General features: G+C 36.1%; 1 protein-coding gene across 4 annotated transcripts in view; it reads right to left on the bottom strand.

Annotated features, from left to right (window-relative positions):
- ppp1r9ala (protein phosphatase 1 regulatory subunit 9A-like A) overlaps nt 1-22,146 on the bottom strand; it is a 138,686-nt gene that overhangs the window by 15,983 nt on the left and 100,557 nt on the right. Inside the window, exons 14-18 of one of the 4 annotated variants that reach the window (XM_028806289.2) lie at nt 17,670-17,739; nt 16,870-16,941; nt 16,048-16,228; nt 9,447-9,491; nt 3,159-3,275 (exon numbers count right to left, since the gene is read on the bottom strand). In XM_028806289.2, the coding sequence (XP_028662122.2) occupies nt 3,159-3,275; nt 9,447-9,491; nt 16,048-16,228; nt 16,870-16,941; nt 17,670-17,739 (485 nt within the window). The remainder of the gene's footprint in view (nt 1-3,158; nt 3,276-9,446; nt 9,492-16,047; nt 16,229-16,869; nt 16,942-17,669; nt 17,740-22,146) is intronic. The other 3 variants (XM_028806290.2, XM_028806291.2, XM_028806292.2) reach the window with 3 other exon arrangements.

The following is a 22,146-nucleotide window of genomic DNA, read 5'->3' as shown; positions in this document are numbered from 1 at the left end:
ACGGTTTGCATATTTGCAGTTGGAGATCCACAAAGGGAGAAAAAACGAATCACGTATCATAAAATAGTTTTATTCATCAGAGGATAATGCTTAGACTTACAAGAATCAAAGGCAATATATAGCATCACATTCAGTATTGGGGGGTGGGTGGGTGGCGGTGACTAAGTCAGTATAATCAAGGGGGGGGGGGGGGGGTTGTATAGTTTAATCATTGTTTATATGTCCTTCTTAAGTTGGCATATGCTGGGTTTATGTCCAAGTGTCTGTTGATGGCGTTTTCATCTGATAGCCAAGACTCGGCCAACTCTCTGGCGCTTTTTGTACTGGCCATAAATTTTACTTTTACGTTGTCCCAGTTGAATGTGTGTCCTGTCGCTTTAGTATGTGCATATATCAAGGATAGTGCGTCCTTTCTTCTGACGGCGTTGCGATGTTCCTGTACATGTGTTGAGATTTTTTTTGACGTTTGTCCTATGTATACAGCTGAGCAAGAATTGCATGGAATACTATAAACTGCGTTTCGTGTTTCGGCTGTCGATTTCTTGTTTTTAGCATTAAACAGGACCATGCGCAGATTGTTGGTGGGTTTATGTGCTATTTTGATGCCCCACTTGGTCAGGGTGCGTGCCGTGCCTTCTGACACATTATGGTGATACGGGAGTGAATGCCAGGTGGGGTGGGGGTTCTGATTTACGTCGATTGTATGCTGATTCCTTTGGCATCTGCTGTGTAGACTCCGATTAATGAATGATTTTGAGTATCCATTCGAGGTGAAAAGTTGAAACAGATAGCGTCTTTCATTAATTTTTGTTTCCTTGGTATTACAATGCGTGTGGACTCGTTTAAATAGGGTTTTCACGCAGCTCCGTTTATGAGATACCGGGTGGTTGCTGGCGTAGTGTAGGATCTTGTCTGCGTAGCATTGTTTGCGGTAAACACTTGTGGTCAGGGTGGCGTCACTATTTCTTTTGATGTAAATGTCCAGGAAGTTGTTTTCTTTTTCCATTGTGAACTGGATTGCAGGGAATATTGTGTTAATATGATTGAAGAACTCATTCAGCTGGTTCTTTCTTAATATGACGAATGTGTCGTCTACATAGCGTATCCAAATTTTGGGTGTAATCTGGGATAAAGCTATGTTTTCAAATCGTTGCATTACCAGTTCAGCTAGGAGTCCAGATAACGGTGATCCCATCGGCATGCCTTCTTTCTGTGTGTGATACTTGCCGTTGAAATGAAAGTGCGTTTTTTGGCAAAGTGATATTAGGTGCATTATGTCTTTGATGGACAGTTTGGTTCTTGTCTCTATGGTGGGGTCACTATCCAGTTTCATTAATAATGTTTCTGTGGCCAGTTGGATCAGGATCCTGGTGTATAGCGATATAACATCAAACGAGACGATGATCTCGTCCTCGGCGATGGATACGTCATTCAAGCGCTGTAATGCCGACTCCGCGCTGTTGACGGAATAATCTGAGTCGTCGGTTAAATGTTTAAGTAGTTGGAAAAGTCTTTTTGACTAGTTGTATGATGGTCCGCCTATTAGGCTAACCACTGGTCTGTATTTTAGTGGTGTTTTGTGTATTTTTGGGAGTCCATAAAATTCCGGGCAGTTAGCATCATTGGATTTCATTTTGTGAAAGTTCTGTACATCCAGGCGGTTACCATTTCGGAGTTTGGTCAGAGTATAGTTTATTTTATTCTGTGTAGTTTTTGTTGGGTCGTCATTTAGCTGTTGATAAGTATTAGTGTCCGAAAGCATTTCTTCCATAGCTGTGGAGTATTGTTCTCTGTCTAGGATAACAGTTGCGCCTGCTTTGTCAGCTGGTGTAATAATAATGCTGTTGTCATTCCGTAAAGATCTTAGAGCTTTCTGTTCACTTGCCAGAATACGTGTGGTTGGTTGCCTTGTGTGTAGCTGGCTGGCGACGTTGCATCTTATTTCTTGTGCCTGTTCTGTTGGTATTTTTTCAGTTGCTAAGATATGTTCTAACGAACCGAGGAAGTTCATGTTAGATGCGTCCTTATAATTGAATTTTAATCCTCTGGAGAGAATATTGTGTTCTGTGGTGGAGAGCAGTCTTTTGGATAGGTTGTGTACTTTATATATATATATATATATATATATATATATATATATATATATATATATATATATACTGTCGCATTACCCCTTACAAATGAAAGGATTTTGCACTGTGTGACCAATGCACCAGAAATTCAGGAACCGAGTATGTGTTTTTTTCGGAAGTCTGTCAGCTACTTTGCGCTGTTTTGAAAACTTGCATATCAAGGTGCTGACTGTAAGATTTCTTTTACAGATGACACATACTGCTAACTGGCAATCAAACACGATTCACCTTTGCAGCTGCATTTGTAACTGTGATTTATTTACAACTCCTTTTTTATTAGGTGTTTCCATTACTTTGTCAACCACCTAAAGTGCTTCCAATTAAGTATAATTCCACTTAATAAAGAAATTGTGCTTGCTGTTGAGTTCTGACTGATTATTATTCTTTTATGCTGACAATAAGCATTTCTCATTACACAGAAAGGGGAAAATGTATAGCCGTGCACAGTGATGACTGCTTAACAAACTTGTTTCAGATAAACAATACAATAAAACCATCCTGATTTATGGTGATTTGACTTGTCAAAAGACTCCAATCTGATCTGTTATGATTAAAATACACTAAAAAGGCACTTTAAAAAAAATTTTAAAAAAGAATTCTGGTTTACTTCTCGCGACAATTGTTCTTCACAGTATTTCCAATCTAATATGCGCTATTCTGGTAGCCTGTCAGTTTTCTTTTCAGATCTTGCTGAAACCTAGATACATAGCAAACTTTACTGCATTCAGAGCGCAAAACAATTGGTTAAAATATATGGGAAACTAAACTGTTAAGTCTTTTCCAAATTATTGATGGAAATCTTTAAAATGTTTTTTAAGAAATGTACAGGGGAGAAAGGACACAAACCACCAACAACAGACATTCTAACATGGCCAGTTGTTTAAAATGAAACAAGATACATGCAACAAAACAATTACTATACAAGTCAGTTGTTTAGTTTCTACATTTTTCACTACCAACAAAACAACACAACAAAGCACAACACAGCACAACAGAAAGACATAAGCCGCATTAACTGAAACTCACCTCATTTGAAGAGAAGATTAAAGTATGTGAACGCCCTGATAGATTAGGTTCTGCCACTAAACCTGTCAAATCAGAGCACGGACTGCCAGGATTTGAATCATCTATGCCAGATATATTCTGGAACAAGTGGAAACAAGGAATGCATTAACCAGGCAGACACACTCATTTGAGACCAAAAGAGATGGACTACAAACACCTTCCAAACAGATAATTCGTTAACAAAAAGGCTTACATGAATTGTAGAACATAACATGATATTGGAAAGGAAGCCAAGACAACATTCTTGAAGTTTTCAACTACGTTTTTAGGGTTCTTGGTGCCAGAGCCTAGGCCGGCAACACTGATCACAAAGTAGGAACCCTCTCTGTACAGATTATCAGTCCACTGCAGGAGACACTCACACCCACATGTCTTTGGGGCCCCAAGTACTCAGAACAAAACCCATGTAGATGCAGGAAAAAATATGAGTACAATATCAGAATGTAGTACACAGAGTCAGACCACTGTGTTGTTAAGAGAAAAAATCTTAACTAATGTTACATTTAAAAAATAAGAAAAAAAACAAACGCTTTGATGATGCCAAAGAGTACGTTTTAGAACAGTTTAACAAATACAAAAGTCACAACTCTGTTTTATACAATATAAAACAAGAATTACCCAGTCCATCACAGCATCAGCTGTGTAATTTATTTTTATACTGAAAATGCAGCCTATCTCAACAGCCTGCAGCCTTTTATAAGTGCTTTCTGAGGCCATTTTTAACAATCAAAAGTTAATTAAAAAGGTTTTATTTGGTATTTAAAAATACAGTTGATCATACAGTTTAATAAGACAAAGTGAAAAGAGAAACCTGAAAACAACTTAGGACCCAATGAGGGTTTATCTTTTAAATTGTAGAATTCCGTAACAGTCAACAAAACCAGTAATCTCACTATTTGTATGTAGTACTAGGGTGTTGTACCGTGTTAGCCATTATGAATGTAGAGAAAAGCCAAGCAAAATTACACCTTTTATTGGCTAACTAAAAAGATTACAATATGCAAGCTTTCGAGGCAACTCAGGCCCCTTCTTCAGGCAAGATGTAATACATCTATTATGTAATACATGTATTACATCTTGCCTGAAGAAGGGGCCCAAGTTGCCTCGAAAGCTTGCATATTGTAATCTTTTTAGTTAGCCAATAAAAGGTGTAATTTTGCTTGGCTTTTCTCTACTATTTGTATGCAAATGCAGGACTGCTGTAAGTCAGAGTGATAAAAGGTGTATTTGCCGCATATGACTTGAGCTATTTGGGGACTGCTCTGTGACACAGGGGCTTGTAGGACCATTCCATGGAGTTAATAACAAAGAAAATAATTATTCACAGCAATCGTCACTGAATCAACTTATAGATGTACATTCTAACTTATTAATTTACGATGCAAATCACTACTTATGTGTGGACTTTACATAAGCTGGCAATGAGCTTGATCAATCTTTATGTGTATGTTTACCTATTGTTAAATATCATGTAATAAAATGTATAAATGCCAATCCCTTACTTTATTAGTATGAATATGGTATGTTTTTTTAGTGAAAACAAATAGGACTGCTTTAATGCAAGGAAACTTCTGAACCTGCCTCTACATATTTCTTGTTATTTAATTATGGGAAAAAGATTTATTACAATAAATATATATATATAAAAAAAAAAAAAACAACTCTTTTGGCTAGGAGTCTCACCACCCCCTTTGTGGATATACAAAGTCAAAATGTTTATGCAAATACATTTTTTAATATGAACAGATCATAAGAACACATTAATTACTACAATAAAGGATCTATATAGACAAACTGAATATGCTAATTCAGGCCCTAATACTTGAAAGTTTAGTATGAACAATACGGACAATATTGCTATTGTCGACAATTTCCCACAAATTAACATGCACAAAAATGAGTGCAATTGCTTCTCAAAACAAAGCTGGTCAAGATGTCTTATTAAATGCAGGAATATGACCACTTAACAGAAATGTGGAAAAGTGGTTAGAAGCTACACAAATAATTGCAAACACACAGAAATGTCAGTTACTGTACTCAGACCCTAACAAAAAGGATAACTAAAACAAAAAAAATAAAATAAAAATTCAACTAAAGGCCAAGTGTAAAATATCAACTAAACATTACCCACAGGATCTTGAACAAAAAAAACGAACTTATACACACTTGCATATATATATATATATATATATATATATATATATATATATATATATAGTGTTTGAAGTTGGCAGGAACATTTCTCTACTTCTAAAATTTTAATTGAAGTATCACCTCACTTTTTATTCTGTCCTTTTACTTTCTCAGTCCTGACAGCGTAAATCAAATGCTGCTTATGCACTTTTACAGTTCTATGATTACCACTTACTGTTTTTTGGTGTGTCAAATCCATGAAGTATACAAAAAAAACGAACTTTAAGTACCATAGTAATGCACAGATTGACCGATTTTGAGAATACTGAAGCCTGAGAAGTTAAGATTGTTTAATTTAATGTAGGAGATGAGTTAATTGTACACTGTACAGAACTGTTCAGTATGTATAAAGCAGTGTACTTAAGTCTCTACATACAGAAACAAGCTTTCACGTATGAAAAAATAAAATTGGGAAAAAGGAACAGAGTCAAGCTACAATACTACCACAAACCCAGAGATCCCTAATCACTCCTTTCTGTTTTTCATGCTATAAAGGAGAAAATCCTGAAAGACAAAAAAAAAAAGACAACCCTACATCCAAGCAAGGTGATAGCCCAGAATGCTGGACAAAGCAGAAGTTTTATTGTTTAAAAAACTAGGGGGGGCTCTGCCCCCTTCTCGCTTCGCTCGCCAAAACCCGGGCGGGCACTACACACTAGGCACTTTGCGGCTCTGCCACTTGCGTATGGAGATGCGAATATACAATTTAAGCAGATTGTTATTTTCATGGGAATTGTTACATATGCATAATAGACCTATTTTACATTACAGCAAATAAATAACCATTGTAAAAAATAGTAAAACGTAATAAATTGAAAGAAAACTGTTTCATGTTGCATGTGAGGTATTCGTTGCGTTATACGTTTTCATTCTGTTTGGCTTTGAAATTAACACGCAAATACGTTTTAAACTTACACTTTTACTGTAAAACTTCATTAAAAACAATATTTGGAATTAATTTTTCATCAATATCGCACTGAATTTTGATTCTGTGTTTGGAGTTACATCGTAATAACACAGCGTATAACTGCCTGTGAGTGAAAATCGTTTCTCTCTCTCTAATACAGCATTTCTCAAACTAAGTATTTGTGACCCGAGTTTTCATAACAGTTTTAATCGCAACCCCCCTAACGTTTTATTGAAAGGAGCCCACTAATACCAATTTGTTCTTTTTTAATTAATGATATATCATAGATGCATATTTTATTATACCTACTTAACTTTGATCGACATTTATCTAACTATATTTAGTTTTCTAGTATCAGAATGTAGTTTAAGTTAATTTGTTTTGGTTTCAATAGATGTATTTTTCATATTTTTGATCCTTGTTTTCTTTTTTTTTCACATCTTTGCATCCCACTTTTTGTTACTTCGCACCCCCCTAGGGGGGCCCACCCCACAGATTGAAAAACCACTGCTCTAATAAATAAACCGACTTTTTCGAATGTTTGTCCGTGATTTGTTACTTGTCAAAGCAAAAGCTATTCTAACAGGAAACTGTAAATGTTTTAATATGAATGGCATATCAAGATCTTTTTTTGGTGTCTAATGTTATCCACGGAAGATGTACTACATTACCTTTCTTGTTGCCTGTTAAAATTTTACATGTCAGAATTGTTCAACCAATTTTGAATACTAATCTTGTCCTATTGCATAGCCCATCACTCGTGCATAAATTATGCAATAACATTACGATACATCCACTGGCCGAATTACTGTTGAAAGAAGGAAGACCAGATGGTCTTAACATTTGTAGTTATTCTACGGGATATTGTAAGTTGATGTTTTCATTTTCCGCACCATCACCACCAACTGTTTCAACATAGTATATCGATATGCATTTAACCAATTTGCCATACAACCGGTCGACAATTTTTGTGTTAATTTGTTTGACTTCGTTTCTTCTGTTGATAACACTTCAGGATGAAAGTCTTCAATAAGATTTGGACATAATAATTCTTCTTTTATTGGTTAATTAAAGTGAGGAAAACAAAAATTTGTAAGAGCTGCGAGCGCATGAACTGTCTGACAAAAGCATTCACATGAATGAGAGATGAGAGGACTGTGGACATGGGCCGTTAACCTGAAATGGTTGAGTGGAGGGCGACACTTGAAAAAATCTCTTGGCAAAAGTCTTGTCCCGTATCAAGAGTTTCTTTTATAATAAAAAGATTTTATGACAGTAACCTGCGATTCCGAATATGTAACTCGATGAATTCACTTTGGTCTATCTACAAGCCAAAGCACATTATATCCACCCGTTTTTCATTTTGCTTCACTTAAGGAATCTACACACTACATTGCAATGTAAATATCCTCCTACTTTCCCATCTGCTTTTCCTGGTGAGGGTTGCAGTGATAGCAGGCCAGAATAGACTTCCCTGGGCCCAGCCCCAGATTCTAGTTTTACCTGGGGAATTTCCAGGCATTCCCAAGCCACCCAAGAGCTTAATCCCACCAGCATGTCCTGGGTCTGTCATAGGGTCTCCGCTCAGTGGGATGTGCTTGGAACTGCTCTAGGGGAATCCACCCAGGGGGCATTCTTACAACATGTCCCAACCTACTCAACTGGCTCTTCTGGATCCAGAGTAGCAGCAACTCTACTCTGAGATGCTTCCAAATCACTGAGCATCTCACCTAACATGCAGTATTAAGCCCAGCCACCCTGCAAAGAAACCTCACTTCTGCTGCTTGTACTTGTAATCTCATTCTATGGGTGAATACCCACAGCTCATCACCATAGGCGGTGACATGGATGTCGATCAACTGGTAAACAGAGTTTTGTCTTTAGACTAAGCTCCCCTTCACCATCACAGACTGGTACGGCACCTGCAAAACAGCTGCCAACACTTCAATCTGCTTGTCAATCTCACGTTTCCTTTTTCCGTTACTCATGAACAAGATCCCGATATGCTTGAACTACTACACAAAGGACAGTTGTTCTCTTCTCACCTAGAGAGATCAAATCACTCTTTTCCGAGAGAGAACCATGACCTCAGACTTAGAGGTGCCAATCCTCATCCCAGCCTCTTCACACTTGGCAACAAATCACTCCAGTGCGTGCCAAAGGTTACAGTCAGATGAGGCAGAGAAGTCAATCTTATATCTGCATAAAGAAACAATTCTACCCCCCTAGCCTCCCCAACTTGACACACTCATGCACAGCTGTGCCTTGATAGCCTGTCCATGAAAACCACAAACAGGAAAGGTCAAAAAACACAATCTTCATATATCTGATACCCACAGAGAACAAATTCAGCTTAAGGCCAAGTATTCAGACACACTGTGTTCATATAGGGAATGAATAGCATGCAAGAACAGCCCTGTTACCCCATTTTCCTAGAGCAGCTCCCCCAACACATGCCAAGGGACACGGTCAGATGCTTTTTTCCCAAAACAAAAAACACATGTAGACTAGGTTATCACAACCCCATGCAACCCCCACCAAATGCACCACGGAGAAGAGCAATGGAAATATTTTAACTATTTATATTCCTTGAATGAAAAAAAAACCTAAGTCTGTTTAGGGTTGGTGGGCAAATATGCTCAGTAAAAAATGAAGTCCTGGTCTGTACAGGAGCACTTTTGGCATTATTTGTTATTACTTAAAATAGTGACACTTCGAATAAAATAATCCAGATATTACAAAATATATTATCCAAGTACTATATGTAAATATCAAAGAGGTTTAGATTTTTAAACAATGTTAAAACTGTTTATGTAGAATTATAAATGTACATAATTTAAAAGATTTGGGATGTTATCAATATTATGCAAAATTTTTCAGTCGATGAATGACAGGCAATATCACATCTAATAAATGAAGGTTAGTTCAGGGTTTTGTCAATTATTGATTAAAGAGTCTAAGATTTCACTTAATAAAGCAGTTTCATGCTACTCTAAAATTCATGATTTCTGGTTAAGTGAGGACTAAATTGATTCATTTTCTCCAGTGTTAGTGGTTAGATGATTAAACTAATTAGTTTGATTGAATTTGAATAGCATTTATCACCCTTTCAGGTTAAAGTGTTAAGGGGAAAAAAGGTTATACTATACCAAATCTAATGAACGACTGAATAATGAAGACCAGGAAAGGTTTGTCTGTTTAAAGAAAAGAAAAATAAATCGTAAAAAAATAACAGTTCTCTACTTGCATGGATAACACTTATTTGAAGTAAATCATTATCAATATAAAAGAAATGTATATAAATTCAAATTACTGATGATCTGTTAAACGTGTAACAAAGTAAAAAACACTGCTTTTAAAATGTGAAAAATATAATTCTTTTAAATGAATGAACATGTAACTAAAACATAACACATATGCAAGAAACATGCTTCTGTTAGCCTAAGATATGTGTGCATACAGAGTGCCTTCAAAAAGTATTCAGACCGCATTACTTCTGTCACTTTTTTTTTTTTTTTGTTGCGGCCTTATGCTAAAATTGTTTAAATGAATTTCTCTTTTCAGAAAACATGACAGAGTAAAAATTATTTCACATTCCCTCCCCCACAAAGTTTTTCAAAAATTTTAAAAATGTGTCTCAGGTGCATCCCATTCTATTAACCATGATTGCCTCTACACCTTGTTTGATAAATTAAGTGGATTACACACAGTTTAAAAAGTAACACACACCCCTATATCTATAAAAGCTCCCAGAGCTGACAATACGTATCAGAGCAAAAACTAAGCCATGATGTCAAAGGAACTGCATGCATGGCTTACAGACTGGACTGTGTGAAGGCACAAATCTGGGGAAGACTACAAAAAAAAATTCTGCAGAATTAAACATTCAAGGGCACAGTGGCCTCCATGATTTTCAGTTTGAAGTTTTAAACAGCCAAACTGAACAATCAGGAGAGAAGAGCCTTGGCAAGAGTGGTAATCAAAAACCTGATGGTCACCTGAGCTCCAAAGAACCTGTGTGGAGATGGGAAGAAACTTCAAGAAGCACAACCACCACTGTAACACTTCACAAATCTCGGCTTTATAAAAGAAAGGCCAGAAAACATGTAAAAATATGGAGATTGCAAAAAAAAAAGTACCTAAAAGGCTTTCAAAACTGTGAGAAACAAGATTCTCTGGTCTGATAAAACCAAAATTCAACTGTCTGCCCTCAATTCTAAGCATCAAGTCCCAGGGAAATCAAGCACTGCTGATCATCTGTGCAATGCCATTCTAACATGAAGCATGGTGGCAGCAGCATCATGCTGTGATGCTTCTTTTTGGAGACACAGACTGGGAGTCTAGTCAGGGGTAAGGGAAAGCTAAACAGAGAAAAGTTCATACATATTCATTATGAAAACATGCTCCAGAACACTCTGGACCTCAGAAGAGGCTGAAGGTGCACTTTCCAACAGGACAATGACCCTAAGCACAAAGCAAAGCACTCTATAAATGGCCTAGCCAGAACCTGAATTTGAACTCAAACAAACATTTCTAGAAAAACTTGATAAATCGCTTTCCACTGACGGTCACCAACCAACCTGAAAGAGCTTCAGAAGTTTGGCAGAAAATTCCCAAATCCAGGTATGTAAAGCTGGTTGCAGACCCAAGAAACTGTTAAAGACCCTTCAAAGAAGTACTGTGTAAAGTGTGTAAATACTTGTTAAAGTAAATTTCAGTTTATTATATTTAATGCATTTACAAAAAATTCTAAAATCATGATTTTGCTTTGGTATTCTGTGGTATTGAGTGTTGTCTGATGGGGAAAAATTAATTTAAATAACTTAAGCATAAGGCTATAACATAAAATGTGTAAAGTGAAGGGGTCTGAACACTTTCTTAATGCACAATATATTTAACATTTATAGTAGAATTTAAAAAGGTGAACACACCAATTACGAAACATACTAATGTGAATATACACTTGTGTGAAGGAAGGCATCACCAGACCCTGCAGCAAAAGTACTTCAATTTCATTATTTCTTATAAAAATAACTTGGTGAAAAATGGTGCAGGAAAATTTAGTATTGTCAAATTGAACCCAGTGGATCCCTGAAGCACAGCAAACAGAAATCAGAATTTTTCATAGTAGTAAATACATCAGAGAATACTACCCCCCACAGAAATTTGTGTGTGAAGCAAGACTTAAATATAATATGGAAAATAACCTAAATGATTAATTGTACGTTAGAACTTCTTAGCTGCACTAAAAGTTTCAAGATAATAGAAGATGAACTGAGACAAAAAGAGACTCTTTACCTCTAAAATATCTTTAATAAGTTCAATTATGCCATATTATATTCAATGTGTTATTTAAATCAAAAACATTACAGTGATTTATCCGTTTTCAGGATGAACTTATAATTGCTATAATGGTTGACTTCAAAAGGTGCAAGGTTTTCTGTACTATACTATCTCCATGACTGAATTAAGCTTATAGATATTTATGCAGTCAATTACAGTTATCCACTGTGGTACGTTTCTGAAAATCCCTACAAATACAGAAAACAGATAACCAAAGCATTAATCCTATGAGAAAAATAGGGTTAGGGTCTGGAAGGAATGGTAGCAAATATAACTCACTGATGTCTGTCCCAGCTGCATCCCATGGCCAACAGCAAGGACCTTTCTCTATGAAATGGCACAATTAGACCGCAGATTTTGCAAAATGGGTTACGCTTTCATAACAGCACACAAGCGATTCGTTGGGAATGGAATCCATGAATAGTGAGAATTTACTATTCCATGCACCCACCTACCCACCCATCCATTTCCTGAAGCCACATCATTAAATTTTAGGGTTGAAAGGTATGGGATGTATGTTTATTACCTTCAGGCATAAAGTAGGAAGAAATTTTCAATTGGGTGCAGGCAATATCAATACAATTTTATTGGACTTTATTTCAACATCAACTTTGATTAAATTGTACCAGTGAGATTATTTAATGAAAAATAATGAAAAGGTACATAAATTGGTGTTTCAAACAATGAATTGCTGTTTTAATAAAGCAAATGCAATTATTCAATGTTAATAGCAGGGCTGCAATTGCCATTTTTTGACAGCCAATACCAAGTACTTCAAGAACACCGTAGGCCAATACAAAGTACTTTTAGGGGGGTTTGGGGGGAATGATGCTACATCTTCAACAAAAATATGTTATGTTTAATAAGCCATAGTGAATGAAGCTTTCTTAAGAAAAAAATAAATGCATTTTAACATTTATAAATAGTATCTCCTGTAAATATTTTGAATATGTAGCAATAGATACAAACACTTACACTGGAATTTCAATAAAAAAAATGCCTAATTGTAATTTTTGGCAATTGAAATAAATATGCAGTTTAACTTTCAAATGTTTTGGGTAGGTTACTTCGAAAAAGCAGTAACATTTCTGCTGTAACACAGATCAGCCAGTTTCTTTTCTCATCTGTAACTCTTGACTAAAAAGCCATTCACTCTCAAAACTGGCATACAGTGATGACAGAATCGTTTACGGTAAACTAGCCAGGAAGTGAATCAGACTATACTGCTTGACCCCTAATGAAGGACACAGTGTCATCTCGGGGATATTAGGTTCAAGATGCACATGTCTGCACTTCAAATGCAAATTTATTGCATACAACAGAGTGAAATTCTTACTATCCTCAGAATAATGAAAGCAATACAACACCAACAAAACATGCACACAATATTTTTATTGTATGGACTTTTTGCAATATCAGTATTTTTTTTTTTATTGTGATGGATACGTAAAGTAGGCTTAGGATTTGTGCACTTTTGCATAAATCAGCTCATCTTACTGTTAGAAAAAGTGTTAAATTATCCTGACAAATTTTTGAGTTTTTTTGGTCAGGAAGTAATGTCAGTTGTACATGCATCAGTATCAGGCACATGCACACATTAATGGCAATTTGTTTAGATAAGAAGGCTGATAATACACATACTGGAGCTATCTGAAATATCTGAATATACTAAAAGCTGTGTTATGATTTTCTTTATGTACCTTGTTATTATTATTTAGTTGCTAACAATGACATAACCATACAAAAATATGAATAGGCTTAATCTAGTCTACAAGTTTTCTGATCCTTAAAGTTCTAGTGTAAACACTTTAAAAGTGTCATAAAGAGTGGCCACTGCTTCACAAATAGATTATCACAGTATCAGTATTTAGTCTGGGATGTCAGGAGGAAGCACAGAATTGCCTCATAGAAACAGACAGAAAAGATTCCCAGAGGCTCTTCTTAGTACACCATAGAGGAATGACCCTGTGGCAATTATCCCTGTGATGGAGCAGGCTTTCCTGATAAATTCAGGCATTGTAGGTCTTTTGAGCTCAGGTTCTCCAGGAGACCACAACAAAGAACAATGCACTGGCCACTATGGACTGGCAAAATGTTTCCCACAGCTTGCTGCATACATCAAAAGACCCGATTCTCCTCAGAAAGTATGGTCTACTCTGGCCCTTTGTGTGCAGTGCCATTGTGTGTCAAACCAGTCCAGTTTGCTGTTTATGTGAATCGCCAGGTACTCATAGCTCTGCACCAATTCCACATTCTCCCACTGAATGGTGACTGGCCTCAGAGACTCTTTGGCACATCAACTGTTTTCTCTTGCTCATGTTGAGCCAGGGGTGGTTTTCCCTGTGGCACAAAATAAAGACTCCTGTACTCCAACTAGTCTCCATTATTAATAAATTCTATGATGGAGTCATCTGAGAATTTCTCTAGATGGCAAGTGCTAGTATTGTACTGGAGGTCCATTGAGTAGAGGGTAAATAAGAAGGTAGACAGGACATTTTTAGATATTCCAAAACCAGGTGTTGGAGATGTTTCATGGCCAGCCTTTTAAAAGTCTTCATGACTTATGAAGTAAGAGCAAATGGTCTGATGTTCTTGGGATCACTAAAATTCCCTGTGTTTGGCACTGGGACCACACAGGATGTTTCTCGCTGATGGGGAACCTTCTGCAATCTCAGGGTAAGAGAGACCTGATGCTGAAGGACCCCACAGAGCTGGCTGGCATATTGGGAATTGAAAATAGTGGCATTTTCTAATTAAGAAAATGAATCTCTCTTTATTAAATGGTTTTATTTTTTTGTTAGTATTCGTACGTATTGGTCACTTTGTTATTAGTGCTCCACATAAAGTATGGATGCAGCCCGAACCTGATTATACACTTCACCAGATGGCCCGCCCTGCAAATGACACAAGAGTGTCAACTGCAGTAAATCGAAACGGAGTCGAAAACTTTGAATGTCAGAATTATATTTCAAATATTAAAGTGGTGTGTAAAATACATTCAGATACATTCTAACTTCAAATTAGTATGTGACAGCTTTAGTGGGGGGGGGGGGCAGGGACTTTTACCCAGAATAGCCCTGCATGAATACAAAAATGAAACACAAAGAACTGCTGACTACTATGGAAGCACCATGTGTTTAAGAGTGATCGTTTTACACAGCAGGTGTCCTTGTTCCCTCCGTGAAAAACATTTGTCTAAAGCTTTTTAATTTTTTGTTTTGCATGAGAAGATGATCGATCCACTTGTTGATACACCTACAGTCACATCAGTTTTGTAACTTTTGTATTTTACACTCAGTCCCTGTTTAAAATTTCTGTCACCTGATTTCTGAATACAGTGCTTGTAAAAATTGGCATACGATTATTTGGTTCATACAGCTTCATGTTCTGAATGCAAAATATTGTTGCTAGGTCTCACTGTTAAGTACCGTAGTTGCTGGTTTTATAGTCTTGTTGAAGTCACTATCAAACAGGCCTATCCACCAAAAACCTCTTCAGACTTATCAAATCACACAGTATAAAAAGAGCAGTACCGCACGTAGCACGCTGCACTCTCCAAATGTTTTTCTTCATACCATACTGCCAAACAACACCTACAAGCAGTTTAGGTATATAAAAGTAACAACAGGATTGTTGTGAAAAGCAATATAAATTCTTCTATAGCAAAAATAGTTTTAAAAAGTGTATGTTTTAGTTGCACACCAACTTTAAACAAGTCACACACTCATGAGACTTAACTTTAACAATGCAACACCTTTCTCACACATTACTTTTAGACTGCATAACTTGCCAACTGCTCACAGTCCTTAAATTGCTTGAAATGACCAAACTGTACCGTAACTGGATAATCTTAATTATCTTTATCATATTGCCAATTAATAAATTTATTTTCCTAACCTGCTCATTCAAATATAGCATAATACGAATAGTATACTGCAAATTTAAAACTTACTTTGTTAGACAAAATGCAACCTATAATTTATGAGAAAACAGAACTTTGACATTTAATTATTTTTTATGAATGCATATATAATATACAGATCAACTGAAAATGTTATGTTCATATTTAACATTGTTATATTCAGAGATTTAAAAAAATAGTAGACTAATACTACCAAGAAAATTTATTTAAATTAGGATACTGTATACATTAAGAAATGATGCAGTGCTGAACACACAGAATTTAGAGTAAAGCATATATGCTTATACAACCTCCTACATTTAGGTAAATGCTAAAACCTTCAGTGGTTAAACAAAAAATAAAAGTCTAACTTCCACATCTTTATACTAAAGGCATTCAAAAATAAAAACAAAATATATTTATACTTTCAAAGTATAATGATGGAGGGGCACTAAAGATAGTAATTACTTATTAATCAGTAAAGCAAATAAAAAATGTTCACACACCTTGCTTCTGTTTTTCTCTACAGTTGTATCACTCTGGGCACTGTGCAGATGAGTGTTTGATGAAGAAGTCTCTTTATGGCTGTCTCCAAACCAGGGAAAAGGCATACATGTAGGGATAGACGACACTGAATCTGCTGGAGACAGATTTCCTCCAGATGATTCTAACAAGTCACTAGAACCTCTACATGAAATACAGAATAAAAACAAATATCCATTAGTCAAAATTGAAATAAGTGGAACAGCACCAGCGAATAAATGCAAAATCCATTAATGGCAGATATATTTCAGCTATACTACAAAGGCTAAAAGAAATTACAGTAAATACCTTCACCAATGAAAAAAGGAATAAAGAACAATCATCTAATAACTAATAAATGCAATTCTGAGTGTTAGAGAACACAACATTGATGTAGTGTCAAATGAATTTATACAGCTGCTAAATAAGAGTAACAGGAGCTGTAAAACAAAAAGTAAGATGTCCACTAAGGATAGAGAAGAAGTCTAGCCATACTCTGACATGCAGAAGACAGATTTTCATTAAGACACTAGAACAGACATTAAGAAGTCTTCAGACCATAAAAACAGTTAATGTAATTATTGTAAACAGTTTTAAACTATTTTTTGCGCCGTATGAGAAAAACATAATGAGATTTATATACATAAAAACAAAGCACTAGGACAGATCGGTTGCAGAAAGGAAATAGTATTAATCACTTGCTTTTTGTGTGTATCTATGTGACAGCACTATATGTAAGAGAAGCATAAAGAGGATTGTGACAGTGCATTCTTCACAAACATGTTTGTATGTGACATTGAACATACCTGCTACCTATTGAGCTCCTCAGGCCATCCTTTTCTGACTTTTTCCCCTTGCCACCAGATTTCCTAAGGCCACTGTAAACCCCAAAAAAATCATTAACTTACTGACTTAAAATGATCCATTACTTTAACTTTAGTTTAACACTGCATTAAAACAATAAAAACATGGCATAATTATCTTGTCATCACTTCTGGTATTTTAAATATTTTCAGTCATAGTCACTTTACAATATATGGAGGAAAGAGGATTGCCAAGCTTCTGACTGCAAAAATAATGTAATACAAGTAGCACTTCCTAAAATTACTGTGAGAAACAGAGAGAAGGCATTTAAAAAGATCTTCTGTTTAAACATTTACAGCCAAAGCATAATCAACCTCATAAAACAAAGTTTTTCAATTATAGAAAAATCAAGTCTGGATGCGAAAATATCTGTACCTTTCACTTTTACATCAGAAAAAAAAAACTTTAACAAAAATTGTAGCAAAACTAAATAATAGTAAAATAATTAGGTAGAAATAACATTTTAGTTCTGACTATACACAATCCTGAAAAAGCAGTGGGGTAGGTTTCTTTTAAAAAATAAGAATGTGAAGCGGCACAGAAATGTAATAACGATACACATTTTTAATTTAATGGCTTCAATACAATTCCTGAAAATCTTACTGAGAAAACTAACTTTCTAAACAGTATCTTTTTTATCTCTCTCATTAACAAAGATGCTAATAAAATATACTGATCAGCCAATATTACCTACCATGTAATATTAACATGTTTTCATGAAGATATAAATCACTAAATTTACCCAAAATCCGGAAATCTTCGTTTTGGTTTTCCAGCAGTGTTTGCGTCGTTCACTTCAGCAGGATTCTCCTCTGTATAAAAAAAATAAATAAAATTGCATAAGATGTATTCAATTGCTGTTTTAAAAAACAACAAATCTGAAAGGCACATATATTGTGAAATACATAAACCCCCAAAGAAATATATAAGAAATACAAAAGAAGTCTTTACAAACCACATAAATATATAGATTTGTACAGTTATGAACACTGTATATGTTCAGTCATGCCTCCATTTATTTCTCTTGATGCTGAACAGCCTTTCTTTAACTCATTCTACAGACCCCCTTTAACCTCTTTCGCTGCGCTCATGTCTCCACTCAGGAAGTCACTTCATACAGTACATCCCAGCAGAGAAAATGATATAAGGTATGTCTTATAAATATATTTTTAATCATACAGCTCAAAAACAACTATGGATATTTTTGTTTTGGAGGGTTATTTTACATTTCCAGAAAAATGTCCATTGCCTACATCTCTTACCAGGCATACATCAAGTGAACAAAAATACTTACATTTCATGTTATTACTAGAACATTAGAACAATCTAGATGAAAACTATCCATTCAGCCCAACAAAGCTCACCAGTCCTATCCACTTAATTCTTCTAAAATAACATCAATTATAGTTTTGAAAATCCCTTAAGTCCTACTGTCTACCACAAAACTTGGTAACTTGTTCCTAGTGTCTGTGGTTCTCTGTGTGAAGAAAACCTTCTTAATGCTTGTGTGAAATTTACCCTTAACTAGTTACTAACTGTGTCTCTGTGTTCTTGATGAACTCATGATAATTCTGTTCATAATTTTAAACATTTCATGTCTCCTCTTAATCTTCATTCCCTTAAACCAAAAAGGCTCAGATCTTTTAATGTTTCTTCATAATTCATCCCCTGTAGCCCTGGAATGAGCCAAGTCATGCTTACTTTGACTTTATCCAGCACTGCTATGTCATGTATGCAGCCTAGAGACCAAAACTGTACATAGTTCTACAGATGATGTCTCACCAGTGTGTTATAAAGCCCAAGTATAACCTCCTTGGACTTGTACTCTACATATCATGCACTATAACCTAATAATCTGTTAGCCTGCTTAATGACTTGCAGCACCCAGTTGGCGTTCTGCGGTGTAAACGTAATATGACGTGTCTTGCTTCTGCATGAATAGCTGTTAGGTATGGGAAGCTCGGTTGGGATGGAGCCCAGGGGAAGAACTTTTTGTGAAGGTATAGGGCACCTCCACAGAACAATTTGAGTGACAGGGGTTATCGTCTAGTGTTTTTGTCCCCAACAGGCAAATGGTTTAAGAATGGTAGGAATAAGGGTCAGTTACTAAGACAGCAACAAGGTGATAACAGTTAGCGAAGTAAGAGGGGCAGGCAGGTCAAAGGCGGACTTATTAAATTATTTTAAAGGTGTACAATGGACAGTGGCTAGATACCGCTTATAGGACTCATTCAGTTAAGCAGGATCATCACAGTATCAAGGCAGGATACACACAATCTGTCTACTTTTTTCTCCTTTACAGATGCAGCAACATTTTAATAGAGATGGCTGGAAAATAACCAAAGCATAGACTAAGTGTGGGACGTGGCATCAGTGTGGATGAGGCTATTTAAAGTGAGGGTTTTAGAGTGTTGTAATAAAGGAAAAATATGAATTATGACAGTCATTTTCCCCCATCTACTTTAATAAGCAGGTCTTCACCTTAAACAGTAGTCACAGATCTTAGTGTAATAGAGAATAAGACAGAATCAGATATGGAACAATACTTTTAGGGCATTGGAGAAGCATTGTGAAAAATTATTTGTAGACTTCTACACTTCTGAGACAGAAAGAAAAAAAAGCAAGTTGTGAAGTGGTCTGTCGGTAACTTTTACTAATGAAGATAAACTAACCATTCAAAATTACTAAAAAGCTGATTGTTGAAGTAGAAAAACAGATGAGTACAATACTGCAGTTTTGCACACTGTGTTTGGAATAACACAAGGCCAAAATTAGTGCAGATAAAACAGACTGCCATTCTTTGACAATTGAATGGCAACCTTGCATTTGAATAAGACCTTTTTAAAATAAATTTAAATTATATTCAGTGACATTTGATCTGACAGCACACACATATATAGACACCTCAAAAAGTCAAACAAACACTGTTTAAATACACACACATATACATACACACTCAAAAACACCTACTGTCTACATGTCTGGGGCTGCCCACCGTCTTTATTTTCCCAGGCTTTTTTTTTTTTTTTTTTTAAATTAGCCATGGACTGTCCGGGAACAATTCGTAAAATTTTGAAAATGTCTGGAATTTGGCTCCTAAAATTGAATTTGAAAGCCATACACCAATCAGTATTTGCATAAGTTGTATGCACAGTTTTTTCCCCAGAATCTTCACTTCCGTTCCGGTAGTAAACAAGGCAGATATTGACGAGAATAGAAACAACCTTTCGAGGTCTTTACTTTACTTTTGTCTATCCAACTTGGTGTTTTCACTTCATCTTTTGAATTCAGTATTATCTTCTGGGTGAGCAGACACTTCATTATAAATGTTGCGCTTTTCCTTAATTATATGTAATCCTAATTCACCATAACTATGTGAATTTATTCAAAATCGAAATTACAATTTCACATTTTGTTTGTGAGATCTTATTTTCGATTCTTCTTTCAGCAGCTTGGTTAAACAAGAAATTTCATACATTCAGGTACAGTCCATCGTATTTAAGTGCGAGTGAGAACTGCTTTGTAATACTGCTATTACCACCTGTTGTTCCAAAATGGATTTATAATTGTAAATGAATGAGGCAACTATCCATCCATCCATTTTCCAACCCGCTGAATTCAAACACAGGTTTACGGGGGTCTGCTGGAGCCAATCCCAGCCAACACAGGGCACAAGGCAGGAACCAATCCCGGGCAGGGTGCCAATCCACCGCAGGACACACACACACAAACACACCCACACACCAAGCACACACTAGGGCCAATTTAGGCTCGCCAATCCACCTAACCTGCATGTCTTTGGACTGTGGGAGGAAACCGGAGCGCCCGGAGGAAACCCACGCAGACACAGGGAGAACATGCAAACTCCACGCAGGGAGGACCCGGGAAGCAAACCCAGGTCTCCCAATTGCGAGGCAGCAGCGCTACCCACTGCGCCACCGTGCCGCCCAATGAGGCAACTATTAAAGTTTAATTAAAAAAAAAAATATCACACATTTATTGTCATATAAATGCAATATCATTTTAGTTAATAATATTTTCATAATTCTTTCATTTACATAAATTCAGGAATACCCATTATGCCAAAAAGAAAGTACAAGTTCACAGAATACTTGTACAACAAATATCCTTGTTTTCAAAAGGGCAGAACAGATAAGGAGGCAGAATGCATTGTGTGTGGTCCAGGAAGCTACATCTCAGTTTCCAATGAGGGTTAAGGCGATTTAGACATTCACATGAGTTCAAAGAAGCATCAGATGAACAGTAGATGTCAAAAATCTTCCAGCAAGAGGACTGACTTTTTACTAAATGCCACTAAAAGCGTTGATGTAATTATTTCTGCTGTGAAGGAACCCTCGCTTTTCATACAGTGACATATCACCACAACTATAACTCAAAGTCCTGTTCAGCAGAAATATTAAGATGGATACGATCTGATTCAGAAATTGTAAAAAGGTCATCCTGTACAAAGACAGAAGCCATAGTTAACTCTGCCTTAGCAGCCCATTCTGTTGAAGAAGTTTTAAAGTCCCTGCAGTATGTACAGTTTTTTGGAGTTTCTACTGATGCCAGTAATCATGGTCCTCTGAAAATTTTTCCCTTTCTTGTCCATTATTTCAAATAGAGAAATGGTGGCTCAAAGGTTAAACTACCAGAATTAAATAGCAAGTCAGATGAAACAGCAGGCACTATTTCTGACTACGTTTTTAGTACTAGGGTGTTGTACCGTGTTAGCCATTATGAATGTAGAGAAAAGCCAAGCAAAATGACACCTTTTATTGGCTAACTAGAAAGATTACAATATGCAAGCTTTCGAGGCAACTCAGGCCCCTTCTTCAGGCAAGATGTAATCTACGTTTTTGAAACGTTGCAGAAAAATGTTCTGGATAATAAATGTGTTGCATTTGGTGGATGTATTTTCTAAATTATTTGGATGATCGTTAATAGAAGCTGTCTGTCCTACTCACATTTTGTATAATTGTATACTGCATGGAACCAGATGCAATGGATGTGGATATTGACTCCATTTTTCTTAAGATTAATTATTTTAGTCTCGATACTGTTCGTGTTGAAAATTTGAAAAAGTCTTGTGATTTTACAGAGGTTACTAATAGAAAGCTTCTGTATCATTAGCAGAACAAGGTGGCTTTCATTACTGCGTGCCACTGAAAGGATTAAAAGCATTTTTCCAGCTCTAAAATCCTTCTTTTTGCCTCAAG

This window comes from Erpetoichthys calabaricus, chromosome 8 (genome assembly GCF_900747795.2).
Source record: "Erpetoichthys calabaricus chromosome 8, fErpCal1.3, whole genome shotgun sequence".
NCBI lineage: Eukaryota > Metazoa > Chordata > Cladistia > Polypteriformes > Polypteridae > Erpetoichthys > Erpetoichthys calabaricus.
This window is presented reverse-complemented; position numbering and strand designations above follow the sequence as displayed.